The sequence below is a fragment of the Gymnodraco acuticeps genome, unplaced genomic scaffold (assembly GCF_902827175.1).
Source record: "Gymnodraco acuticeps unplaced genomic scaffold, fGymAcu1.1, whole genome shotgun sequence".
Lineage (NCBI taxonomy): Eukaryota > Metazoa > Chordata > Actinopteri > Perciformes > Bathydraconidae > Gymnodraco > Gymnodraco acuticeps.
The window spans coordinates 6,437-32,559 of record NW_022989780.1 but is presented as its reverse complement, the minus strand read 5'-3'; the positions used below and the strand labels follow the sequence as shown (position 1 = coordinate 32,559).

Below are 26,123 nucleotides of genomic sequence, written 5' to 3'. Positions count from 1 at the left end.
AAAACATTTAGCAATAATCTGATATTTGTAAATGATCATAATAGAAAATAAACTTTTAATAAACTTGCAGGTTTAATCTTTTACATTGGTGGTAATGGTGTCAGGACGTTAATGATTTCTGCTCAAAACAATCACACTTTCACATTTCATCACATGGTACATTTGACTTCCTGTCCAACAGAACATGCAGATTGCTCCTGCAGGAAGATGTTTGAGCAGGAGAACAATAAAGCTTTATAACTCATTGATTAACACTAGAGCTCTAAGTGCGGGTCTATTTGGACTTCATGTGTTGTATCAGTGACGGAAGAAGTATTCAGATTCTTTACATTGGTTAACGTTATGATACCACATTGTTTAGATACTGTTACAAGTAGAAGCCCTGCATTCAAAACGTCACATAGGTCAAAGTATGTAAAGTATAATCTAAATGAAGCTATAGTTATAAATGTAAAGGTACCCGATGCAGAAGAGTAAAGAGTAGAGTCGTGAAGGAAAGAGTCCAACATTTCACTTTGAACTGCATTCCACCTCAGCGCTGGGTGGACCGGGTTCTCTCATATTCCTAAAGAACCGCTGATCCAAACCGCCTCACACGGGGCAGCAGCTCCCCCTGGTCCATAGCAACACACATGCCAAACAGGAAGTAGATGGGTTCCAGGGCTGGTGAGATCCTCTCAGATATGAAAACACAGACGTCTTCCAGTTCGTTGATAGATCTCCTCTTGGTCTTGCTGGCATCCGTTTGGTCTTGGTTTGGTTTTGATCCAAAGGATTTGTGATCCCTATGGACTCTGGAGGAGCTTCTCTCGGCTCTCCTTCAGCATTTCTTCAAGACCAACCATCTTGCTTTGAAAAATGTAATCTTTCACGATTAAAAAAACAGTTAAACGATAACTTTGAAACAACAGAACATAAAAAGAGATGTCCCATGAACATCATGGTCACTTGGTTGTGTCGGCCATCAAGGACTCTTGATCACTATCACTCACATCCTGTCTTGTTTAATTTTGTATTTACACGTCTCTTCTTTGAAATCATGTTCAGCTCTTGTCTTGGTCTCAGTTGGAGCTGGTCTTGATGTTGCCCTCAATAGTATATCATTCCTTCTCTTAATGTGGAAGCATTGCTCAGGCACTGGACTCGTTCCTCCCAGCCTTCCTTGGCCTCAGCTTTCTCTCCTTCAATAATCATACCAAAGTAGTCTGGAGGATTTTGAATCAGTGCTATATGTTTATATCTCCATTGATACTTCCTTATTCCACCAAAAGGTCTCGAGTGAACAAATAAACCGTCCAACAGACCATTTTGACAATTATTTTGCACAAATTCATATGAGATCGCGAGCTGCTTTCTTTCTCTGAGGACATCCTTTGTCATGGTCAAGCTTTTGGTTGTTATCTTATCTAAAGCAACAAAGAACGTCTTCATGCTATTGGCCCCCATTTTCCAGAACATCTTTTCAAAGCCTCCCTCTTCCTCCTCTCCACTGGAGTCAGCAGCAGCAGATGATTGGTTCGGTGCAAACAAGGCAGAATTATTGAATGTGAAGTGAACTGGCAGCCCGTCTTCTGTTTCAGGACATGGGACGCCTGAAGCTTTGATCGCCTCCAGAACTGGTGGGCGTTGGAAGTCTGCGAATGTCACCAGAATCTGGATGTTTTCTTCCACATCTTTGCCAAAGATTGAGAGCACAGAATCAAACACATACTTCTGTGTTGCTGTGAGCTGAGCTGAAGAAGCTGGAACTACAAGACACACAGCGTCAATTTCACTGATGCCACGCTCAGTAGAGAAGAGATTAAGAATCTGTTCTGTGATCTCCTTGTCTCTTTGTATTTCTCTTGTATCTCCAAAGCCTGATGTTTCCACAACGGTCAGAGAGAAAGGGATTTTAAAGCCCTCTTGGGTGGTTGATGTTGTACACAGTGACCTCAGAGGTCTGGCTCTCAGCTTGAGATCTCGACTGATCCTCGTCAACTAACTTGAATCTGAAATCGTCCTCCCACTCTACACCAACGATGTAGTTGATGAGTCCATTGATCAGAGTGGACTTTCCAGATCCAGTTGCTCCAACAAGCATTATTGTACGATTTTGCATCGTACATTCATTGCCAAAGTTGTACCTCCGGCATCCATCAACGTCCATGTCTTCTTCTGTCAGAGGCAGTTTGTAAACTGAGGGAGATTCAGAGTTGATCCTCTTGCTTTTACTTATGAGGGATTCTGTGAGATGTGCACGTTTAGTTGTGCGGACATTAACAGCGATGCTGTCTTTGCTTCTTCCAGCTGCACCACAATCACACCTGACCCTGACAGCGTATTCTGTCTCTGGCTGAAGTCCTGAAATGATCGCCTTCTCAGCTCCCGCCATCATTTGCTCCCAGTGGAGATCTTCCTCTTTCCCCTGTTGGTCTGGTTTGGCGTACTCCACGATGTAGCTCAAAACGTGGACATCTCGTCCGAGCTCAGCAGGTTTCTCCCAGCTGACTGATATCTCACAACGTGGAGTTCTCCAGGAGGGCTGCAGGGTAAGGTTTGAATGGATCCACTGACTTCATTGGCTGGCCCGGCACCTACTGGTGTCTCTGCCCTGCATCTGAACCTGTACTCTGTGTTAGGACTCAGGCCGCTCACTGTGACTTCTTCAGCTCTGGATGCCGTCTCTTGTTTCCAGCCGTCCTCTCCTCTGACACAGTACTCAACAGAGTAGGAGGTGATGTCCTCTGCTCCAAATCTGGGTGGAGAAATCTCCAGCGTCACACTGTTGTGGTTTATATCACTTCCTGTTACTGCTGCAGGCTTTGAAGGCGGCTCAAAGTTCTCATTGACAGAAAAGCCGTCTGTGTAAAGGTAGATGCTGGCACCTGTCTGTGTCTCGTTTGTTAAACCCACCGTCAGAAATGTGATGTTCTTGTTCTCCTTGTTGGCCTCTGCAAAATCACTGAAGAGCTTTGCTTTATGCCGCATTGCTCCCCATTCTTCTCTTTGAGTTGTACCATTGATCTGGGGGTGTGGATCTTGGGCATCGTCTGGTTTGGGTGTTTGCTGAAGGTAGTTTGATAAAGTTGAGAGGTACGGTTCATCTCTTCCCAGCGAGGTGAAGACAAAACACACAGCCTGCTCTGCTTTGAAGCTTTCTTTGTACAGGTCTATTTGAGATGAGATGATCTTGGTGGTTGTCATCATGTCGGTCAGAGACATCACGGTGTAGATTTCTCTCTCCTTACAGTCCATCCACTCGTTCAGGTCCTTGCTGTTGAAAGGAGAAGAACATGTCTTCCTCAGTTCCTCTGCGAGCACAGCTTCTTCTTCTCCTCCTCCTCGGATTGATGGAAGTTTGTTTGCCAGGTTTCGTTGGAATTCCAGTTTGAACTGAGAGCACCTCTGTTTAAAGGTTTTGAGTTTTTCTCCAATCTCTGGGAACTGCTGTGCAGTTTGGGTTCTCAGTGCATCCTTGCACCTCATCTCCAGGTCACTGAAGTCCTCCAGGACACTCTGACATTCTTCAACTAATCCTATACTTATCTGACGGACAAGTTTAGCGGCAGTAGAATCTAAACATGTCAGAGGCAACAGCCAGACCTTCACTGGTACTGCGTTTTCCCCGTTGGCTCCCAGCAGCTTTGGCAGACTTTGGTACACCTCTACTGCCTCCTGAAAGGATGTCGGAGGTTTCGGAATCAAAAAGTCTCCAAAGAATCTGCAGGACAGTTTCTCAACATTTGCTTTGTCCTTGTCTTCGATTTTCAACAAGCCTTTGCCCTCTATTGACAGGGAGGGAATGTTCTTGATCATCACCTTCAAGTTGCCCTGAATGTCTTGATGGTTCTCGTTGACAGACACCTCACGGTCAAAGACAAAGAAGGCTTGAGCGCCATAAAGGATACCTGTGACTACATGTGTTGCTATTCCTTTCTCAAACACAAACTGATGTTTCTTAACATCCCCAAGATGATTCATGGACAGTTCGTGGAACTTTGTGGTAGCTTGGTAATTCAGTGTTACTCTAGCATGATTTTGGAAGTCTTGCTATCGTTCAGGTATTTGGCTGATCCTCCAACCTCTACCAGTCCACCCAAGAAACTCGCCTTCAGAGATGCTTCAACATTTAGTGCTTTAGATTTGTCCTCAATTGATTCAGATGCAACTATATCACAATCATTATAGTGCTGTGGTCTTTCTCCAATATGATCTTTAAGGTCCTCACGGTCCCACAAAGTCATTCCTGCAAAAGAAGAAGTAAGCAAACATCAAGCTAGAACCAGATTAAATGTTAATACACACTAACTTTTGGGGAAAGACATAACAAAACAAAAAAGTAGAATGCATTCCTGTCAGCAGGAAACACCTGGATATGTTCTTCTATAGGTTGTTAAAATTAAGATGGCCACTTCTCATCAACCTATGGCGCCGTGAAACCCCAACTGCTCCCTGCACCATATACTATACTGAACGAAAGATGAGGATTCCCTCAGTTGTCTGTGCTTCCTGTATAGTTCCCTGAATCTCACCACTGTTATGCTGACGACACGCAGATTTACTGAAATGTGTTGGGTAATATTAGTACTCTCCATGACTGCCTGTATGGAGGGCTCAACATTATAAATGGCCCGCTTGCCGGGAAGCACTATTTAGACACCCCGAGTCAGCATAACGTTTCCCCTTGCCTGGTCGGGCCACTAAAAATATTGCTTTAAAAAAATGGTCCTGTGGTATTGGTATTTTGACAAGAAATGTTGTTAAATTGTGTTGTTTATTAACGCTACAACATAGCGTTTCGTGAGGCGGTTGTTGCTGTTGGATGAAAAGCAAACAGCTGTTTGCTGCGGAGTACAGCGCAGCGCCAGCATGCTCACGTGGGAGCTTGCTCCTTCACTACAGACTTTCTCGTCACCTAACCATTCGCCAAAATGTTTTTAATACCAGCGGTAACCTGCCAAGCGCCGGGCAAAAAAAACAATCTTCAAATAAAAGGAAGACACCGGAGGAGTTAAAGGAGAGTGACAGGGAGTATGAGAAGAAGAGGGAGAGAACGTTTCAGCCACACTGTCTTGATCGATGGAGTTGGCTTCGATATGATGATATAAACAGCCTGTCTTCCTACAAAAAACGACCATATAGGCCGATTGTTCAAGCCCTTATTACGACCCAGAGATACGTTTTAAAGTGCATGTTGTTTCTTACACGACCACTAGAGGTATCTAGTGGTCGTGTAAGAAACAACATACTCCCGGCCCGTTCATTGCAAACGCTCCGGAGGGACGTTTATTCACAAATAAACCTCTCTGGAAAATCCTAAATTGTAGAATAGTTTGGCCATTAAAATGCTTTTTGATTCGATTTCTGGCGAGAAGTGTATATTGTACTCTTAGAATCCACATCCTGTCGATGTGTAGGATCTATAGTTTGATAGATATTACGAAGATGATCTGAGGTCTCGCCAGGATAACGTGTATGCAGCTTCCATTTAAAGTTAGCGTGGGTGAAAACTGTTTTTCCGGTCTTGAAGTTTTCATAATAAAACCGGATATACTCCCCTCACTGTCAAATGATTACACAGTGATATCTGCATTACTCATCCACTAAAAAAACATCAGTTTATCCTTGTTAATTACACAATATTGATTGGTTTAAATTTTGTGCAATGCTTTTGTGTTTTTAACCTTCGATTCAGAGAAACAAATAGTTTTTTAGGAGTTTAGACACTACAAAGTTTCCGAAGACACTACACTACCCACAATACCCAGCTATCGTTTGGGACTACAACATCCGCCTTGCTTTACAAACCCCGTGATTAGTCATCAAGCCCTGTGATTGGATGTTGGAGTGGCCGTGCGACTAGGTTACGCTGAGCGTCAACAGCTCTTTGAAATGGAATGGAACCACGGCAGACTTTCCAAAACTGGAATTGGACGGGTCCAGCCCCCGGGTCCAGCCCATACATCCATGATCCAGCCCCCCCCCCCTCCCCCCAGAACTACACATGCTGGCTATTGTGTGTTTCGCAACATGTTCTCTATGGCACGTCTCTACTGGGAATTGTAGTTTTATAAGACGTTTTCGTATTTCCCATAAATAGAAGTTGCCAGTATTAAACTGTGTACACCCTGGAGGTTTAGGGGATACGAAACACATAATAATAAAAAATTCGATTTATAAAGCACCTTTCATTGCTAACAGCAATCCCAAGGTGCTACAGGAGGCATAATAAACATAAATAAATAAACAAAAGTTGAATCAAAAGCTGTGAATGTTGTTCATTGATAAGCCTGAAACATGCACTTGTCAAGGTTCAGAGGCACATTTTGCAAATATGGCAGTAGCCATCGATCTGCAGCCTTTGACACCATCTCTCACAACATCCTCCTCACCCGCCTCTCAGACCTCCTAGGTGTCACTGGCACAGCGCTGTCCTGGTTGACATCCTACCTCCAGAACAGGAAACAGTTTGTCTCCATCAGTGGCTCAAACTCACCCCCGGCCCCAGTCCCAGTCCACCACGGTGTACCCCAGGGCTCTGTGCTTGGCCCCCTCCTGTTCACCATTTACATGCTTCCCCTTGGCCAGATCATCCGACATCATGGACTCAATTTCCACTGCTACGCTGATGATACCCAACTGTATCTCAGCACCACTCCATCCTCCCAGCTCCCCCCTCAGTCTCTCTTCAACTGCCTGCATGACATCAAAACATGGATGTCTTCCAACTATCTTAAGCTGAACAGCAATAAAACAGAGCTCATGGTTGTGGCACCCAAGGCCCTGCTCCAGAAGGTTGGTGACTTTGTCCTCGAGGTCGACGGCTGCTCCATCTCCCCATCTCCTGAAGCCCGCAACCTGGGTGTCATCCTCGACTCCACCCTTTCCTTCCATTCCCACGTCAAATCTGTGACCAAATCGGCCTTTTACCACCTGAGGAACATTGCCAGACTCCGACCGTCACTCTCGGAGTCGGTTGCCGAAACCCTAGTGCATGCGTTTGTCACCACCCGCTTGGACTACTGCAATGGTGTCCTGTTCGGGGTTCCCAACAAAACCCCGGACAGGCTCCAGTATGTCCAAAACTGTGCTGCTAGGGTACTCACATATACAAAGCCGTGGCAGCACATCACTCCCACCCTCATCCACCTCCACTGGCTGCCGGTCAAGTCCCGCATATCCTACAAAGTCCTCCTCCTTACCTACAAGTCCCTCCATGCCCTTGCCCCCCAGTACCTATCGGACATCCTTCACCCACATGCCCCACCCCGGAACCTGCGGTCCTCAGACTCTGGCCTGCTTACCACCCCCCGCACCAAACTGCGAACCTTTGGGGACAGAGCCTTCAGTGTGGCAGCCCCCACCCTCTGGAACGCTCTCCCTGCGGAGATTCGCAACATCCCCACACTTGACGCCTTCAAAAGGGCCCTCAAGTCCCATCTGTTTGCCAAGGCTTTCGGCCCCTAATCGATCTGTTGTTTTGTCTGTCTGACTTTTGTTTTGTTATGTTTGTTTTTGCCCTATTACTTGTAAAGCGACCTTGGGTCCCTTGAAAGGCGCTATATAAATCCAAGCTATTCTTATTATTAAGATAAGATATACTTTATTGATCCCAAGTTGGGAAATGTTTTTGTTACAGCAGCATACTACTTTGTTCTACTCCACTACACTTCAGAGGTTAACCTGGTATTTTTACTCCACTACATTTAGTTTAGTTACTTTGCAGATTCTGATTAATGATGTGAAATATAAACAACCCTTAAAGCAGACTTTAGTTACACCTGAGTCAGATTCAGGGAAGGTGATTGTCAAGTGACAAAATAAACTATGCAATATATTGGACGTTAAATACTTTGTCAGACTTCATAATTATCTGTGGATAACCCCAACATGTTTTTCTTATTCAAAAAAAGACCTTAACTTAAAGTAATCTTTAATGTTTAAATAAAGCCTTATTAGTTTGTCTGTTTTGCATCCTCCTGTTAATATCTTTGGACGTCCTGCACTAAACGGTTTTATTGTAGAGATCACTACAGTGTCTTCTTGATATGATCTATTCTATATTTCTAGCATGCCTTCTACTTTCCCCCTATGAAAGTATGTACTCTTAATATTTTTTTCATCAAATAAAACATAATCTCAACAAAATATAACATCATTTCAAAAAGAAAATTCAATAACGTTTTTTAACCACTAGGTGTCCTTTTCTATCAGCTGTGCACCGTTATGGTGTAAATACAGCCTATCTACCAATTGGATCAAATATAAAAGTCAGCAGAATTAGTGTTGATACTGCAAGGAGACGTGTTGTGTGAAAATAAATGTAAGATGTTGTTTAATTGCTGATATATTTATGATCCACGTCACGTATTCAGTTTCGGCGGCTCTTCTTCCTGTTTGTCCAGAAGTCTTCTCAGCAGGGCTCTATAAATAAATATCTACAGCAGATATGTCATATTTAATGCAGCCGAACCGTGTATTACAATGCCGTTATGTGATGACCTTCAAAGAGAAAAGGTTCAAGGTTAAAAAAAAGGTTTTTCCGATTTCATATCACATGAACACCATATCCCGACATGCATTGCGGCTAAACAATCGATATTTTAGCCTATCAAAACCTCTGAAAAAAGAAAGGTGTCTCTCAGAATCGAAAGAGAAAAACCTATGGGAAAAACACAAAAGCATTGTACACAATTTAAACCAATAAATGTCGTATAATTAACAAGGATAAACTGATGTGTTTTAGTGGATGAGTGCTGCAGATATCACGGTTAAATCATTTGATCATTGGTTTTATTATGAAAACGTCGAGACCGGAAATACTGTTTTCAACCCGTAACTTTACATGGAGGCTGCTGCATGCCTCAAATCATCTTCGTAATATCTATCAAACTATAGATCCTACATATCGACTGGACGTGGATTCTAAAAGTACAATATACACTTCTCGCTAGAAATCTAATCAAAAAGCGTTTTAATGCCAAACTATCCTACAATTTAGGATTTTACAGAGAGGGTTATTTGTGAATAAACGACCATCTGTAACGTTAGCATTCAACGGGAGCACTAGAGGGTGAACACTTTAAAACGTAATTATAGGACGTATTAAGGGCTTGAACAAACAACACATTTGGTCGTAATAAGGGCCTGAACAATCGGCCCATTTGGTCGTATGAGTTGGAGGACTTGTTGTGATATTAACAAGGTGTTTTGTCAGCTCTGTACATCAATGCCGACCTATGCTGACAAGTAAGTGAAGAGTAGAACATATAAAGGTATTGGCTTTAGGGAAATGTCCCAGCAGTTTACGATAATGAAGGATCTAATCTATTACATAGCCATTACATGTCTAACTCCTAATGACAGGAAGGCAGAAAGCACATTATACAAATAATAATACTCACAATAATGATGATAGCAGAATTATTTTTTAACAATGACCACAATATAATTATTTAATAAACCAAATATGAACAATTGAGGAAAATGAGGAAGAACTGATGATTCGAATGTTGTAGTTCAAGTAGTAATGTAGTTAGTGCATAAATTACTATTGCAACAAATGTCTTCATTATTAGTCGATTTTTTTTGGACGAATGCTCTTGGGCCAGTGGTTACGATGGTGGGGCCAGTAATAATACAATTCCACTGGCCTTCCGGGACCCTTAATGTCTACCCCTGCTTTATGGATCTCACTTAACCTTCTTGATCTAAATTCATACAAACCGAGGTCTTTCTTAGTGTTCCTGGTAACTTTGTCTCTAAATCCTGCATCAGAACCGCGGCCCCCAACGTCAAACCCTGCTCAGGAAACCTGGCTGTGATCTTTGACCAGAATCTGAACCTCACATAAACAAGCTAGTCCAAACCATAGACTGGTCCAAACCTGCTTCCTCCAACTCTGCAACATCACACAAGTCAAATCCATGCTATCAACCAGACGTCTGGAATAACTGATTCATAAAGTTTTATCGAAGTGTTTCTTCCAAAAAGAAAATGTTGTTGTTCTGTTTTTAAAAAGGTGATGTTTTTTCCTCACCAGGGACGAGTGAGTCGTTGCGGCAGTCGTACAACATCCCAAGACTGAAAGGCCGTCCGAGCGCCACCACCTCCATCGTCCCCCTGCCTGCAGAGGCCATCGCTCTGAAGGAAAGATTGGACAACAGTTTGTTAGCTCACAAATACAGAAGTCTGAAGTAACAATTAGGCTGATGCAGATACCAAGGTCTTATTGTTCCTGTTGTTTTTCCCTTTTTGTGCAAGGGAAACTGATAAATCATTTTGATAAGAAACACTCCAGTGTTTCAGCTCCCTCCATAGACTGTATACTGTAGAGAGGCTCCATCACACTTACTCTAAATGAGCACACATTCCTAAAGATGTTTTGAGCCTGCAAAACACTATCCTACTCAAGGAGAAGATTATAATGACCAACAGTCAGTGGCTGCCTTTGTGTTCTGCTATAATCCATAAACATTATTCTTTATGACTACAAAGAGACTCAAAACAACAACAATTGGAACAAAAAGACTGCAAAGAGACACTAACAAATGCAAAGAGACTTAATATGACTACAAATTGAAACAAAACGTTTACAAAGAGGCGCAGTGGCTCAGTCTGTAGGGACTTGCTCTTGGAACCCAAGGGTCGCCGGTTCATGTTCCAATTGGACCGGAAACAAAATTGGAGTAAGCTGGAAGCTGGAGAGGTGCCAGTTCACCTCCTGGGCCACTGCCGAGGTGCCCTTGAGCAAGGCGCCTAACCTCGAAACTGCTCCCTTGGTGCCGGATGACTGGCAGACTCTCTGCTATGCATGTGGTTGTGTTTGTGCATGTATATCCTCCTGAGGGATTAATTAAGTATGTCTTCTTCTTCAAAATGAGACATTAACTTCAATGAGATGAAAAACTTTAAAATATATATTTGTAACATCCCATCAGCCTCCTGTCAGCTGCTGGTTCAAACCTGCACCATGCTGCCCTCTGGTGGCTGCTCACACAAACTGCACACAGCCTGACATCACAAACAATACCCATGATCACTGACGTGCAGTCAGGTGGGGCCTCACCTATCTATCGCAGGGGGGGCGCGAGGCCTCAGATGATTTGAGGCCAAATATCATATTTATAATTTTATTTTTTTTATAATTTATTTTTGTACATATAATTGTAACGCAATACATGATTGTCACTAAAAGCCTTGTCTCTATATTACAATAACATATACAAAATAGTTGATTAATTAATTTGAATACAAATTCAAGTTAGTATTAAAGGCATAAAAAGACACAAATGTATAATTCTTTCTTTGATAGAAATGTTTCTTCTGCCGTAAAGTGTCCAAACCAGGCTTTTCTGGATAAGCGCATTTTTAAAAACATAGTCATTGTCCATGCCGGCTTCAGATTATTTGTCACAGTTGCTCCGATCAGATCGGTCTCCTCCATTTAGAATATTTACGACTTTTGAATCCACATAAACACATCGGCAAAATCCGGCTTACTTTGAGCATGTGTTTTAAACAGTTTAATCCCTTTGTGAATTGTTTTCACTTCCGCCGTCCTTTAATTTCTTCATACAGCGGGAATCCAAATGAATTAATCCTGAGTCCAATAACCATCAAAGTCACTCCAATAGTGCTCCTTAATTACGCTTCCATCCTCCTTTAACAAAATACTTCACATTCATCCAGTTTGTGACAGTAGTTGTAGCATTTTTGAGACTTTTAAACTTTAATTACCGCTGCTGCGGTCCCCCCCCCCCCCTTGTGTGTGTGTGTGTGTGGGGGGGGGGGGGCGCAACTTCCAACAGGAGTAATTTGGGGGGGCTCTTGGGAAAAAAGGTTGGGAACCCCTGGTCTAGCTATTTATGACATATTTAGTCTTGCTGATGTGACATAAAAGCACAGTAACAAGACACAAGGTGAGGCAGACAGTACTCAGTGAAGGGGGCGCCCGTGAGCCCACAGGTTCTTGTTGCTACTGTTATTCTAATCTACGCAGAGACGGTAGATACAAACAACAAGCTGGACCAGTGACCATTGTAGATAATTCTCATATGATTAAGTTTGTCCTTTGCAGGCCACCGTAGCTGGTGCGCCACCCGGTGACGTGTAAAGGTAATAGGCATTCAGTTGTTTAAAAAAAAAAAAAAAGTCCACTGACCGTGCTAACTGGCACAGCGCTGTCCTGGTTGACATCCTACCTCCACAACAGGAAACAGTTTGTCTCCATCAATGGCTCAAACTCACCCCCGGCCCCAGTCCACCACGGTGTACCCCAGGGCTCTGTGCTTGGCCTCCTCCTGTTCACCATTTACATGCTCCCCCTCGGCCAGATCATCCGACATCATGGACTCAATTTCCACTGCTAAGCTGATGATACCCAACTGTATCTCAGCACCACTCCATCCTCCCAGCTCACCCCTCAGTCTCTCATCAACTGCCTGCATGACATCAAAACATGGATGTCTTCCAACTATCTTAAGCTGAATAGCAATACAACAGAGCTCATGGTTGTGGCACCCAAGGCCCTGCTCCAGAAGGTTGGTGACTTCGTCCTCGAGGTCGACGGCTGCTCCATCTCCCCATCTCCTGAAGCCCGCAACCTGGGTGTCATCCTCGACTCCACCCTTTCCTTCCATTCCCACGTCAAATCTGTGACCAAATCGGCCTTTTACCACCTGAGGAACATTGCCAGACTCCGACAGTCACTCTCGGAGTCGGTTGCCGAAACCCTAGTGCATGCGTTTGTCACCACCCGCTTGGACTACTGCAATGGTGTCCTGTTTGGGGTTCCCAACAAAACCCTGGACAGGCTCCAGTATGTCCAAAACGGTGCTGCTAGGGTACTCACATATACAAAGCCGTGGCAACACATCACTCCCACCCTCATCCACCTCCACTGGCTGCCGGTCAAGTCCCGCATATCCTACAAAGTCTTCCTCCTTACCTACAAGTCCCTCCATGCCCTTGCCCCCCAGTACCTATCGGACATCCTTAACCACATGCCCCACCCCGGAACCTGCGGTCCTCAGACTCTGGCCTGCTTACCACCCCCCGCACCAAACTGCGAACCTTTGGGGACAGAGCCTTCAGTGTGGCAGCCCCCACCCTCTGGAACGCTCTACCTGCAGAGATTCGCAACATCCCCACACTTGACGCCTTCAAAAGGGCCCTCAAGTCCCATCTGTTTCCCAAGGCTTTCGGCCCCTAACTCGATCTGTTGTTTTGTCTGTCTGACTTTTGTTTTGTATGTTTGTTTTTGCCCTATTAATTGTAAAGCGACCTTGGGTCCCTTGAAAGGCGCTATATAAATCCAAGCTATTATTATGGCCCGAGCACGGAGCGCTAGGACCCAACGGGGTCCTAGCACGAAGTGCGAGGAACCTATTGTTATTGGTGGAATTATTATTTTTCTGCTGGCGTTTCCTGTTTTTGAGGTTTTTAGGACGCTGACAAAGTTGTATAATTTTGCACGGACGCCAGGACTGGTGAAAAATACAATATTCTGGAGTAAATGGGTTAAATATTCCAACGTGCTCGCTAGCGCCACCAATGAAAAACCCATTTCGGAATAAATGTACAAAGTCGCACCGTAACTCCAAATGACCTGACATTTTGCACATATATCCGGGTGGACCTGCTCTACAAATAATCTTCTTGGAACCCTAAGCTCCGCCTACATTATTTTGTATTTAAATTAGCATAATGTTCAAAACAGTTAAATATTCACTTAAATTTCAATTTTCAGTTTTTCAACACCAAATTTCGTATACAGCATCAGTGGAAGGTCAGACACATTGCCCTAGGAGATGAGCATGTTCAAACGATAAATATTTCCGCCATGAATTAAAACGTACTCGCAAAAAGGCGGGGCTTAGAAATAAATGCTCATAACTCTTCAACAATGTATCCATTCACCACAGCTTTTGGTGGAAAGGTTCAATCTGTTTTGGGAAATAGGCACACCAAATACATTTCATTTAGGACTATAGGGGGCGCCAAAAACACCACCAATTTTTAACTCAAGAGCGGATGGACGAATTATTATTTATGTTTTTTACACATACTCTCGGGGTGACTACGAACTCAGATTTAAAGTGTTGCAACAAATTCAGAATGTGGGTGTCGCCTATAAAAAAAAATTTAAATTGCGATAGCATAAAATGAGCTTCGGACGCAAAACTTGGGACACACGTCAGAGCCCACGACCTTTTCGAGAATGTAAAAAAAAAACGTACATTTTCAAAAAAACTGCTCACTAGGCAAGGCAAGGCAAGGCAAGGCAAATTTATTTATATAGCACTTTTCAACACAAGGCAATTCAAAGTGCTTTACAAAAAATGAAAGAGATTAAGAAGATGGCATTTAAAATCAGTCATTAAAAATAAAAGCTAATAAAATAAACATTAAAAGAAAAAATACATGGATAAAAGTTACAGTGCTGTCAATTAAACATTAAAAGAAAAAAATACATGGATAAAAGTTACAGTGCAGTCTAAGATATGAATAGTTCAATTAAAAGCAGCGACAAAAAGAAAAGTCTTCAGCCTGGATTTAAAAGTAGTCAGAGTTGTAGCGGACCTGCAGGTTTCTGGGAGTTTGTTCCAGATATTTGGAGCATAATAACTGAACGCTGCTTTACCATGTTTAGTTCTGACTCTGGGGACAGAAAGCTGACCAGTCCCTGAAGACCTGAGAGATCTGGATGGTTCATAATTTAGCAGGAGGTCAGAAATGTATTTTGGGCCTAAACCATTCAGTGCTTTATAAACCAGCAGCAGTATTTTGAAATCTATTCTTTGACACACAGGAAGCCAGTGTAAAGACTTCAGAACAGGAGTGATGTGATCCACTTTCTTAGTGTTAGTGAGGACTCGAGCAGCAGCGTTCTGAATCAGCTGCAGCTTCCTAATAGATTTTTTAGTGAGACCTGTGAAGACACCATTGCAGTAGTCGAGTCTACTGAAGATAAAAGCATGGACAAGTTTTTCCAAATCCTGCTGTGACATTAGTCTTTTAATCCTAGATATATTCTTCAGGTGATAGTAGGCTGATTTAGTAACTGTTTTAATGTGACTGTTGAAACTCAGGTCAGAGTCCATGACTACACCTAGATTTCTGGCTTTATCTGTTGTTTTGAACATTGCACACTGAAGCTCAGCGCTAACTTTTATACGTTCTGCCTTGGCTCCAAAAACCATTACCTCAGTTTTACCTTTGTTTAATTGGAGAAAGTTCTGACACATCCAGTCATTGATTTGTTCAATGCACTTACTCAGTGTTTGAATTGGAGCATAGTCTCCTGGTGAAATTGTTACGTAAATTTGTGTGTCATCTGCATAGCTATGGTAACTTATTTTGTTGTTCTTCATTATCTGAGCCAGTGGTAGCATGTAGATGTTAAAGAGAAGAGGCCCCAAGATGGAGCCTTGAGGAACCCCACATGTCATATTTGTCAACTCAGATGTGTATTTACCTATAGAAACAAAGTTGTTTCTGTCCTTTAAGTAGGATTCAAACCAATTCGGAACTGTTTCCGAAAGTCCCACCCAGTTCTCCAGTCGGTCTAGTAATATGCTGTGGTCAACAGTGTCAAACGCAGCACTGAGATCTAATAATACTAACACTGAAGTTCTGCCACTGTCTGTGTTTAAGTGGATGTCATTAAAGACCTTTACAAGAGCAGTCTCAGTGCTGTGGTTTGGACGAAAGCCTGACTGGAACACATCGAAACAGTTATTTAAATGCAAGAAATTACTCAACTGTTGAAAAACAACTTTTTCAATGATTTTACCTAGAAATGGGAGGTTTGATATGGGCCTGTAATTGTTCATTACTGAAGCATCTAGATTATTCTTTTTTAAGAGCGGTTTAATGACTGCAGTTTTCAGGGCCTGTGGAAAAACACCTGAGTGAAGAGATTTGTTTACTATATGAAGTAGATCTGAGGCCATGCAAGGCAAAACATCTTTGAAACATCCTGTCGGAATAATATCAAGGCAGCAGGAGGAGGATTTCAGAAGTTGAATAATGTCCTCTAGGTTTTTATCATTAATCTGATGGAACTGTGTCATGATGTCTGAATTGATGTTAAGTGGAGATAGGGACAACACATTTGCTGTTCCTGATGCAGAGGCACTGACTGCTTGTCTGATTTTCTGAATGTTGTCAGTGAAGAAGGCAAAATCATTGCACGCCCTGGTGGATAGAAATTCAGAGGCTACTGACACTGGGGGGTTAGTTAGTCTGTCGACGGTAGCAAACAAGGCACGTGCGTTGTTTTTGTTTTTGGTAATGATGTCAGAGAAGAACGATTGTCGTGCGTTTTTCAATTCCAAATTATAAAGGCCAAGTCTCTCTTTATAGATTTCAAAGTGAACCTGGAGATTTGTTTTTCGCCACCTGCGTTCAGCTTTTCGACATTCTCTTTTTTCTGTTTTCACGGTCATGGCCTTTCTCCATGGAGATATTTTCTTGACAGACACTTCCTTTAACCTAGTTGGAGCAATGGCATCTATAACATTTTTAATTTTGGAATTAAAATGATCTACTAGCTCATTTACTGAGATGTTAGCAGGGGCAAGTGTGGAAGAGAAATTCTGAGTAAACATTTCCCTAGTATTTTCAGTTAAATATCGCTTTGTGGTTACCTCTTTTTGAACATTTGTGTGAACAGAAATAGAGCTCTCAAAGAAAACACAGGAATGGTCAGAGAGTGCAACATCAGTCACCACAACCTTAGAGATATTCAGACCCTTTGAGATAATTAAGTACAGAGTGTGCCCCTTATTGTGCGTGGGCTCCGTCACATGCTGAGTCAGTCCATAGCTATCAAGAACACAAAACAGTTCTTTAGCCCCTCTGTCCTGGGGGTTGTCAACATGGATGTTAAAATCACCAACAATGACTAGACGGTCAAAGTCAATACACACTATAGACAGCAGTTCAGTAAAGTCATCAAAAAAGCTTGCACAGTATTTGGGTGGTCTATAGATATTTAGGAACAGAGCTCGAGAGGAGCATTTCAGCCGAAGGGCCACATATTCAAAAGAATCAAAGTTTCCATACGATGTCTTCCTGCATTGAAGGGAATCATTGAACAGAATAGCAACTCCACCCCCTTTCTTATGCATTCTTTCCTGACTCATAAAACTAAAGTTGGGAGGGGTTGATTCGATAAGAACAGCTGCACTGTTATTTTGTTCAATCCAAGTTTCTGTTAAAAACATAAAATCGAGATTGTGCTCAGTGATTAAATCATTGATTAAAAATGTTTTTCCTGCCAAAGACCTGACATTTAATAAAGCTAGTTTAAGTTCGTTAAACACACTATCAGTCATGTTTTTTGTAACAAGCTGTGGCTGACATGGAATCACTGCTAAATTAGATACACTCACACAAACGTTTGAGCGCTTCCTGTTTCTATGATTCACCGCTCTTAATCTATTACCTATCAACACAGATATCGGCAAAGCTACTGGCAGGCAGGGCCCCGACATGTCCTGGAAAGAGTTGAGAGTGCCATACGCCCTTGAGCCTGGACCCATCACATATCAGTAAGAGTTTGTTGTGTTTTGTACACACACATCCTTATCAGGCTTCGGAGACTGCAGAAGCCCCCTCGAAGGGAGGGGAGGTGGTCGACGTAGGCACGGTGATGGAGACGGGCTAGATGGTGCGGGGGTAGAGGACATGTTGCCAGGGGGGGGAGGTGGTTGACGTAGGCGCGGTGATGAGGACGGGGGAGATGGTGTGCGTCTCCGCGGTGATTTTGGTGGGCGTCGTTGAGGAGCGGGGGTAAAGGACATGGTGCCAGCCCTGCGTATCGCCTTCGTTTGGTCTTTGAACTCCAGGAAGGAATCGGTGCCAACCCTCTGTATCTCCTTTGTGTGTTCATCGATCTCCAGGAGGGTGGGCGAGGGTGAAAGGGTGAACGGAGTATCCTCAAAGGCGTTGACAGGGGGGGGGGGGGCAGTGGAGACTCCTCCATGTGTCTCATATGTCTCCCATAATCAGAACATTCCTCAGGCGGGTGCAGTGATAATTCTTCAGGGTTTTCTGAGCGATGTGTTGTGTCTTTCTCGTGTTTTGATTCCTCTTGCCGCTTGTCCTTGGCAGAGGGAACAGATTGATGACGCAGGCAGTTGAATATGTTAGAGATAAACAATTTCACTCCTGACTTGTTCAGGCAAACTCCATTTGCCTTGAAAAGATGTCTGCGATCCCAGAAAAAGTTAAAATTGTCAATAAAATGAACAGAATGGTCAGTACAGGCCGTTGAAAGCCAGGTGTTCAGTGCAAACAATCTGCTGAATCTCTCCACTCCTCTTCTGACTGGCGGTAGAGGGCCACTGATGAACACCTCTGCATTTAGAGAGCTGGCAGTTTCCAACAAACATTTAAAGTCTTCTTTCAGCACTTCTGACTGTTGTTTCATAACATCATTTGTTCCAATGTGTAGTACCACATTCTTCACAATCGGATGTTCAGCCCCAATATGCAGGATCTTCTCAGCCAAGTCAGAGACCACATCCTTGGGAAAACAGAGTACTTTGGTGTTGTTCTTATTACACAGACCTTTTACATCTCTTACAGCAGAGTCACCCACAATCAGAGTTTCAGGCCCAGTCGTTAGCTTTCCCTCTAGCCTTTTACTTTTAGAGTAGCTATTGGTCCTTACCCTGCTGCGTGAAGAGGACAGGTTATCCAGGTCATCAGATCTCCGGTTCTCGGTCAGCGGAGCGTATCTGTTCTGGATTGGCACACTCGGTGGTTTAGGAGGATTGTTTGTAATTCTCCCTTTAGCAGCTGTCCACTGCTGTTTCCTAGTATGAATAGGGGTTGAAGAGGCGCTCTTCCTGGGTGATAACAATGCAGGCCAGCACAGATTTCGGAGCTCTGGGCTCTGCCTGTTATCCGTCCTCCCAAATCCCATGGAAGTGATTTACTCTTAGGCTTTGCACCCAGAGAGTTCCAGGGAGGACTACCACTTGTAGATTTATTACCCGGTACACAGCCCTCCTGTTCCTTGGAATCCTTGTAGCTGCTAACTAGCTGTGAGTTAGCATACCCTTCTCCATTACTTTGCAACACTGGTAAAGTCGTGTCATTCCCACGACATAGTCCATTCACTTCCACGTTAACTTCCAACCGTTGCATTTTCATTTCCAACACAGCCATCTTCTGTATAATTTTCTGGAAGTCATCTGTAGAGAACGGAGGCATTTTGCTACCAACTAGCTTAAGCTAAATAGCAGTAGCCTACCAGGCTTTAGCTGTTGCTAGGCCACGCTATTGTAAGACTGACGTCGTCGTAAAAATGTTGAAATATGGCTGAAACCCTCCGTCTATTTACGAAGATGAACTGTCCCAGTGATAAGTTAATGTCCAGGAGCCGCTGCTCGAAGTTTTCAGAGAATAAGAATAGGAAAATCAGCATAAAAAGTAAGCAGAGGCAAGAGCAAGCAGAAAAGCGTCTGCACTGCACCCCCTATTGTGTGGTAGTCGCATATAGTTTCTCAGAACTTCACGAATTTTGGCACAGACATTCCTCATGGAATTGCGGACATATTTGTATATACATTCCATTAGTCCCGCCCCCCAAAAAGTCGGCCATTTTGAAAAATGTGCGTTTTTTTATGCATTTTAAGCACATTCGTGCGAACTCCTTCTAGGGGAATGATCGGAAAAATTCCAATCCAGGACAACTTCAGCGCATATCCAATATGATACTTAATTGAGAAGAACATTTTTGATAGCTCAATCGTGGAGGTCGTAAGCTAACAGCGAATACACCATTTTTGATGATTTACATGTCGCAAATTACTCCAAACTACTCGAATATAGTTAATCCGATATTCACGGAACGCTGTATACATATTTCTATTATGATTGCACACAAATTTCAAATTGCTTTCCATTAGCCCCGCCCCCCAGAAAGTTGGCCATTTTGAAAAATGTGCGGTTTTCAGCCATTTTACGCACGTTCTTGCGAACTCCTCCTAGGGGAATGATCGGAAAAATTCCAATCCAGGAAAAGTTCAGCCCATTTCCAATGTGATGCTAAATTGTGAAGGCATAGTCGATCGCTCAAACGAGGACTTCGTAAGCGAACGGAGAACTTTCCATTTTTCACGATTTACATTTCACAAATTACTCCAAATGACTCCAAACTACTCGCGTATACTTTTTCCAATATTCACGAAACGCTGTATACATATTGCTATTATGATTGCACACATATTTCAAATTGCCTTCCATTAGCCCCGCCCCCCAGGAAGTCGGCCATTTAGAAAAATGTGCGTTTTTCATGCATTTTAAGCACATTCTTGCAAACTGCTCCTAGGGGAATGATTGGAAAAATTCAAATCCAGCACAAGTTCAGCCCCTATCCAATATGATGCTAAATTGAGAAGATTTTTTTGTATAGCTCAATCGTGGAGGTCGTAAGCTAACAGCGAATACACCAATTATTACGATTTACATGTCACAAATGACTCCAAATGACTCCAAACTACTCGCGTATACTTTTTCCAATATTCACGAAACGCTGTATACATATTGCTATTATGATTGCACACATATTTTAAATTGCCTTCCATTAGCCCCGCCCACCAGAAAGTCGGCCATTTTGTTTTTCATGCATTTTAAGGACATTTCTGCAAACTCCTCATAGGGGAATGATCGGAACAATTCCAATCCAGGAAAACTTCAGCGCATATCCAATGTCATGCTACATTTAGAAGGAATAGTCCTTCGCTCAAACGGGGAGCTCGTAGGCTAACGGAGAATGTACCATTTTTGACCAGATTTGTATGTATTTATTTATAATTTATTTTTTCACACTAATTTTACCTGCATGTCGGTTTTTCGCAAAGTCAACCTCGGTCCTTTTAGCCAGATGTTTTTAATCCACTCACCAGGTCTTTTACCAGATGTTGTGGGACACAGCCTCGGACACCCCACCCGGGGGGCTCCCTCGGGGGGGCAGGAGTACAGGTTTTAACCCCGCCACATACGCTCTGTGCTTCAGCTAATCTCTTCTATCCCTTTTATTGCATTTTCTTTACAACATGTGTCCCCTCTTCTTCATGTCTCTTCTACATCAACATGTGTCCCCTCTTCTTCATGTCTCTTCTACATCAACATGTGTCCCCTCTTCTTCATGTCTCTTCTACATCAACATGTGTCCCCTCTTCTTCATGTCTCTTCTACATCAACATGTGTCCCCTCTTCTTCATGTCTCTTCTACATCAACATGTGTCCTCTCTTCTTCATGTCTCTTCTACATCAACATGTGTCCCCTCTTCTTCATGTCTCTTCTACATCAACATGTGTCCCCTCTTCTTCATGTCTCTTCTACATCAACATGTGTCCCCTCTTCTTCATGTCTCTTCTACATCAACATGTGTCCCCTCTTCTTCATGTCTCTTCTACATCAACATGTGTCCCCTCTTCTTCATGTCTCTTCTACATGCTTTTTTTAACACAGACCAAACAGGGCTTTTATAAACTTGTATTGGTTTTATTACAGGAGTTTTTAAATCGGTTTTTAAACTAAAATATTTACCCGAGAGCCCGTGCACCAGGATGCGCTCCTACGTGCCCCGCGCGTTAACCCTAACCCTAATGGAGGAAAAGAGAGGGTTTTATTTTCTGACACTTTGTGAGTCTCCTGACACAGAATACTTACTTCCGGGTGTAAAATTCTCCGTTATCCAATGGGAATGGACGCTCACATTGCCTTTAACTGCCGCCGACATAAATGGATGCGGTGCTTCACTGAGAGTCAAATACCGCCGCCGATGGGAATACATTGCAATCAGTTGAAAGCTCTTTGCGTCCGTTTATGAAGCTGAAGGAGCCTCGGCGCGTCACAACTGGACGCCACGGTCACCCTGACCAAGCGTCGCTCCTGGACGCTTAGGGAGTGAGAGTGTGTTGATAATGCCATTGTAAAGGGGTGAAAAAGGTTCCCGAAAAAAAGTTCTAGTTCCAGATCTTTTTGGTGTGAACGCAAAATCCCAGGAACTATCGGAACTATTCCTGGGAAAAGTACTCCGGTGTGAAAGCGCCTATTAGCATAAAGCTCTCTGAGCAGGGTCGGTCAAAGTAAAAGTGTTGGCCCAGTCTAATGACAAACAAATGACTACACCCAATGACCAGGTTAACATGTGTGGCGTCTGACATCGATTCAGCGCCCTGACTGCCGGCTGTCCACAGCTTATATGGGCAACAACAGCAAGTCGTCCATCTTTGGTAGAGTAAAGTAATCTGACAGACAGCAAGTCTCCTCGCTCTGCTTCACTTAATGCACTGAAGGAGGAAGCAGCCTCTGCAGTTACCAGCGTGTTGTTGTTCATACCTGAAGATATAAAAGTGAGGGAACCATCATATACCTTGAGAGGGAGCAGCTGGCTGCGTTTGAGAGCAGGAAGGAAGGGAACAGGCTTTACTGCACAAAGAGGAGCAGTGTGTGTCATCTGTCGATTACAATAAGCAATAAGTAACTGACGTAAAATGCTAACTGTTACAACAATATTAACAATCAATAATGTCATATATTATAATATAGCACATATGAAATACATTTTCCTGCTAAATTAGTCCCCTTACTTTTGATACTTTAATAGTGAGAGTAAGTGTGGTTTTAAATGCATTTACTTGTAAAGGAGTCTTTGACATTAATCGTATTGGTACGTTTACTGAAGCAAAGACTCTGAATACTTTTTCCTCCAAAGCAAAGTACAAGTTGTCTGATCCTCCTCACAGTCTAAGTGTCTGTTACTTTATATAAGAACAAGGTCAACGTCTTCTTTAATATCAAATATGCCAAAAGGTGGCACAGGAATGAGTTCTAAAACCAGCAAATGATTCAGCATGTTGGCACTTCCTGTGTCCTTGATATTTGTACATCGTGTTCTACGACATTGATCAAAAACCCTGCACCACTGTAAATAAGGAGAGTTATCAAAAGTATTGTTGACATCATATCAAAGTAATATCACCAAAAGTAAAATAATAACGGCCAACATTAAAGAAGCAACTGAAGATTTCAGAGAGAAGTATGATATCTGTAACTGAATATGTCATAACAGAGCTTAGAAACAAATGATCTCATTTATTTATTTGATAGGGACAATTAATGACCATCTGTATAAAGCCTGATGCCAATGTACGTCCGTAGTCCCGAAGCAGGTAAAGAACACAGACACATTACCAGCAACAATATCCAATCAAAAACATACAATACACAAGTACAAAGACAAATTCAATGCATGTGTGTTGCCTCAAAGATTAGTCCTACGTTGAGATCTCTTTAGATCAGATCCTGGTTCTAACAGAAGTATTCAGTGTGTTTGAGATTTGTAGGAAACTCACCAGAGATTCTGCTGTTTGTTGAGAAAAGCCTGAGAGCGTTGATTCTCCTTCAGAGAGAAAGAGAGAAATGCTGTCTCTGACAAAATGTTCACCTTTATCTGAAGACGTGGCTTTCAAGCACTGAATACAAAAAGAAGACGGACCGGATCACACCTGTGACGGGTGTGGGTGTGACTGGGTGTGACCTATGGGTGTGACACAACAATAGCTGGGGATTGTGGGTAGTGTAGTCTCTTTGGCGCTCCACATTTCAGAGGAAACAAGTTGTTTCTCAGAATCGAAGGGGAAAAACACAAAAGCATTGTTCAGACTTTAAACCAATCAATGTCGTTTAATTAACAAAGGTAATCTGGTGTGTTTGAGTTGATGAGTAGTGCAGATATCACGGTCAGATCAATCGACAGTAAGGGGAATACTTACTTCCGGGTGTACAATTCTCCGTTATCCAATGGGAATGGACGCTCACATTGCCTTTAAGAGCTGCCGATGCGGTTCTTCCCTGAGCGTCAAATACCGCCGCCGATGGGAATACATTGCAATCAGTTGAAAGCTCTTTGCGTCCGTTTATGAAGCTGAAGGAGCCTAGGAGCGTCCCAACTGCACGCCACGGGACCCTGACCAAGCGTCGCTTCTGGACGCTTAGGGAGTGAGAGTGTGTTGACCGTGCGTCGGCCACAAGCAGTCGGACAAAGAAATCACTCTGATTGGCTGTTCAGCTAGCGAATCAGTGCATGAGAAGCGAAACGGTTGCTTGAGAATGTCTTCCACAAGCAACACTCCAATCAGGGGCGGACCTAGCACATTTGGTGCCCAGAGCCGGCCAGGGGCCCGTGCAAAACAACTACCGTAGGGACCGAGGATTCGAGGAGTCGAGGAGGGGGAATGAGTGAAATGAGAATGGCTCTTGGATGTGGATCCTAAAGTGTATCATGGGTATTGTCTGTGATGTCAGGCTGTGTGCAGTTGGCCCTGAGCAGCTTGTGTGAGCAGCCACCAGAGGGCAGCATGGTGCAGGTTTGAACCAGCAGCTGACAGGAGGCTGATGGGATGTTAAACCCAGCAAAGATAACAGCATGCAGCTCGCTCTGTAGTATGAAACAGATTGATACACATAGACACAAAGAAATACAACATGCAGTACAGGTTGATGTGTGGATGGAAATATACACAAAGGATGCACTCTGTTTAGTGAGGGGATGTCTTGATTCATTTTGAGGTCCCTTTGAAGTAGTGGAGTAGTCTTGGGTCCATTATTCAAGTTTATGTGTCTGTTTATCTGTAGTCGCTTTCTGTCTGTTTGTAGTTATTTTATGTTGTGGGGTTTTGCATCTATTTTCCTTTATTTATGTTGTTCCACGTGTTGTGGGGTTTTGCATCAACTTTGTCTTGTTGGCTCTCATTGTAATTGCTGCTTATTTATTTCCCGTTGTTTTATGTTTCTTTGTGTTCGTTTAGAGTCAGTTTTCCGTCAGTTTGCATCTTAGTATTGAGGTCTGTGTTTAATTCAGTAGTAATGGATTGTATTTGAGTGGTGAGTTTCTCTCTTTGGGGCGCTTTAAGTCGATATCTAAATAGCTTTACACCTCATGTTGTTGATGGTTTTGTTTGTGTCTCCTGGTTGTTGTTTTGCATCGATTGTATTTGTTCTGTATTTGTCTTTGTAGAGTTTCTGCATCCAGTTTTCTTGAGTGTGTGTGAGAGAATTAGAACTGAGAGATTTTAGCCTCTGCCGACCGTTAACATGCACTGAAACCTACATACCTCACTACAGGAGAGCATGATAGGGTCTCTTTGACCCTTCTCTTGCGTTTGACTTCGTTTTTGATCATAAATATTGTGTTTTTCATCCAATTGCCTCAAGACCTCATGTTATCCTCCACACTAGGCCTCTGAACAGAGACACGTGATGATCACCACTTGCATTCATTTTTTAGTGATACAACTTAATACAACTAATGGATCAACCGACTAGAATAACCAAAACCCCCAAGACTATGATAGATTTATTATTCACTAATAAAGCTGACAGAATAGTTCAAACCTCCTGACTGGTCTTTCTGACCGTAATCTTGTTCTTTTTGCCAGGAAACTCACAAAGAAAAGGTTCATGGCCTCAGCTAAAACCCCTGCCTTGGGTTCACGCTTCATCCCCAAAAACCTGCAACAACGTTTTATGGATGCAGCGAAAATGATTGATTGGGGGGACACTCTATCCTCTGAAGACATTGGTGAAAACAGTGATCTGTTTATATCTCAAATTAACGAAGCAAAGTCTTCCTCCTCAAGGAGAGGGTGCCTTAGGGACAGGAAGGAACATCATCTTCCCTGGCTGAATCTACAGTGCAGGAATTTAATGAAATCTAGAGACCAACTAATGAAGCAGAGCTTGAAATCCGGACTATCCACTGACAGACAGAAATGCACTCGTGCTCGTAACAAGGTAACACAAACACTAAGACAGGCCAAAGCTAACTTCTTCATCGATATAATTGAAGGTGTGAAAGGTAACTGTTACGACTGGAGCACAAAAAACTGATAGGACCCAAATGCACGACTCCAGACAAAAGATGATTCAAAAAAGGTTTTTACTGCAGTGATAAGCATGGTCATCCATTCACAAGGTTCAAAAACGACCTGGCACTTGGCACAGGGAACACACAGAATATATACACATACAAGGGACTCCACAGGTGCAAACAATAAGGGCGGGGCAGGTAATCAGGTCAGTGAACAAACTGACAAGGTAGGAGTCGAACTAC

The 26,123-nt window shown here is 43.1% G+C and overlaps 1 protein-coding gene across 1 annotated transcript; it reads right to left on the bottom strand.

Annotated features, from left to right (window-relative positions):
• Positions 1-1,917: 1,917 nt before the first annotated feature.
• Positions 1,918-23,471, bottom strand: LOC117549311 (stonustoxin subunit alpha-like). The gene is given in 5 exon segments (XM_034221095.1): positions 1,918-4,028; positions 4,031-4,228; positions 10,022-10,125; positions 22,383-22,466; positions 23,365-23,471. Coding segments are annotated over 3 exon segments (1,884 nt in total). The 5' UTR covers positions 10,122-10,125; positions 22,383-22,466; positions 23,365-23,471; the 3' UTR covers positions 1,918-2,442.
• Positions 23,472-26,123: the final 2,652 nt, after the last annotated feature.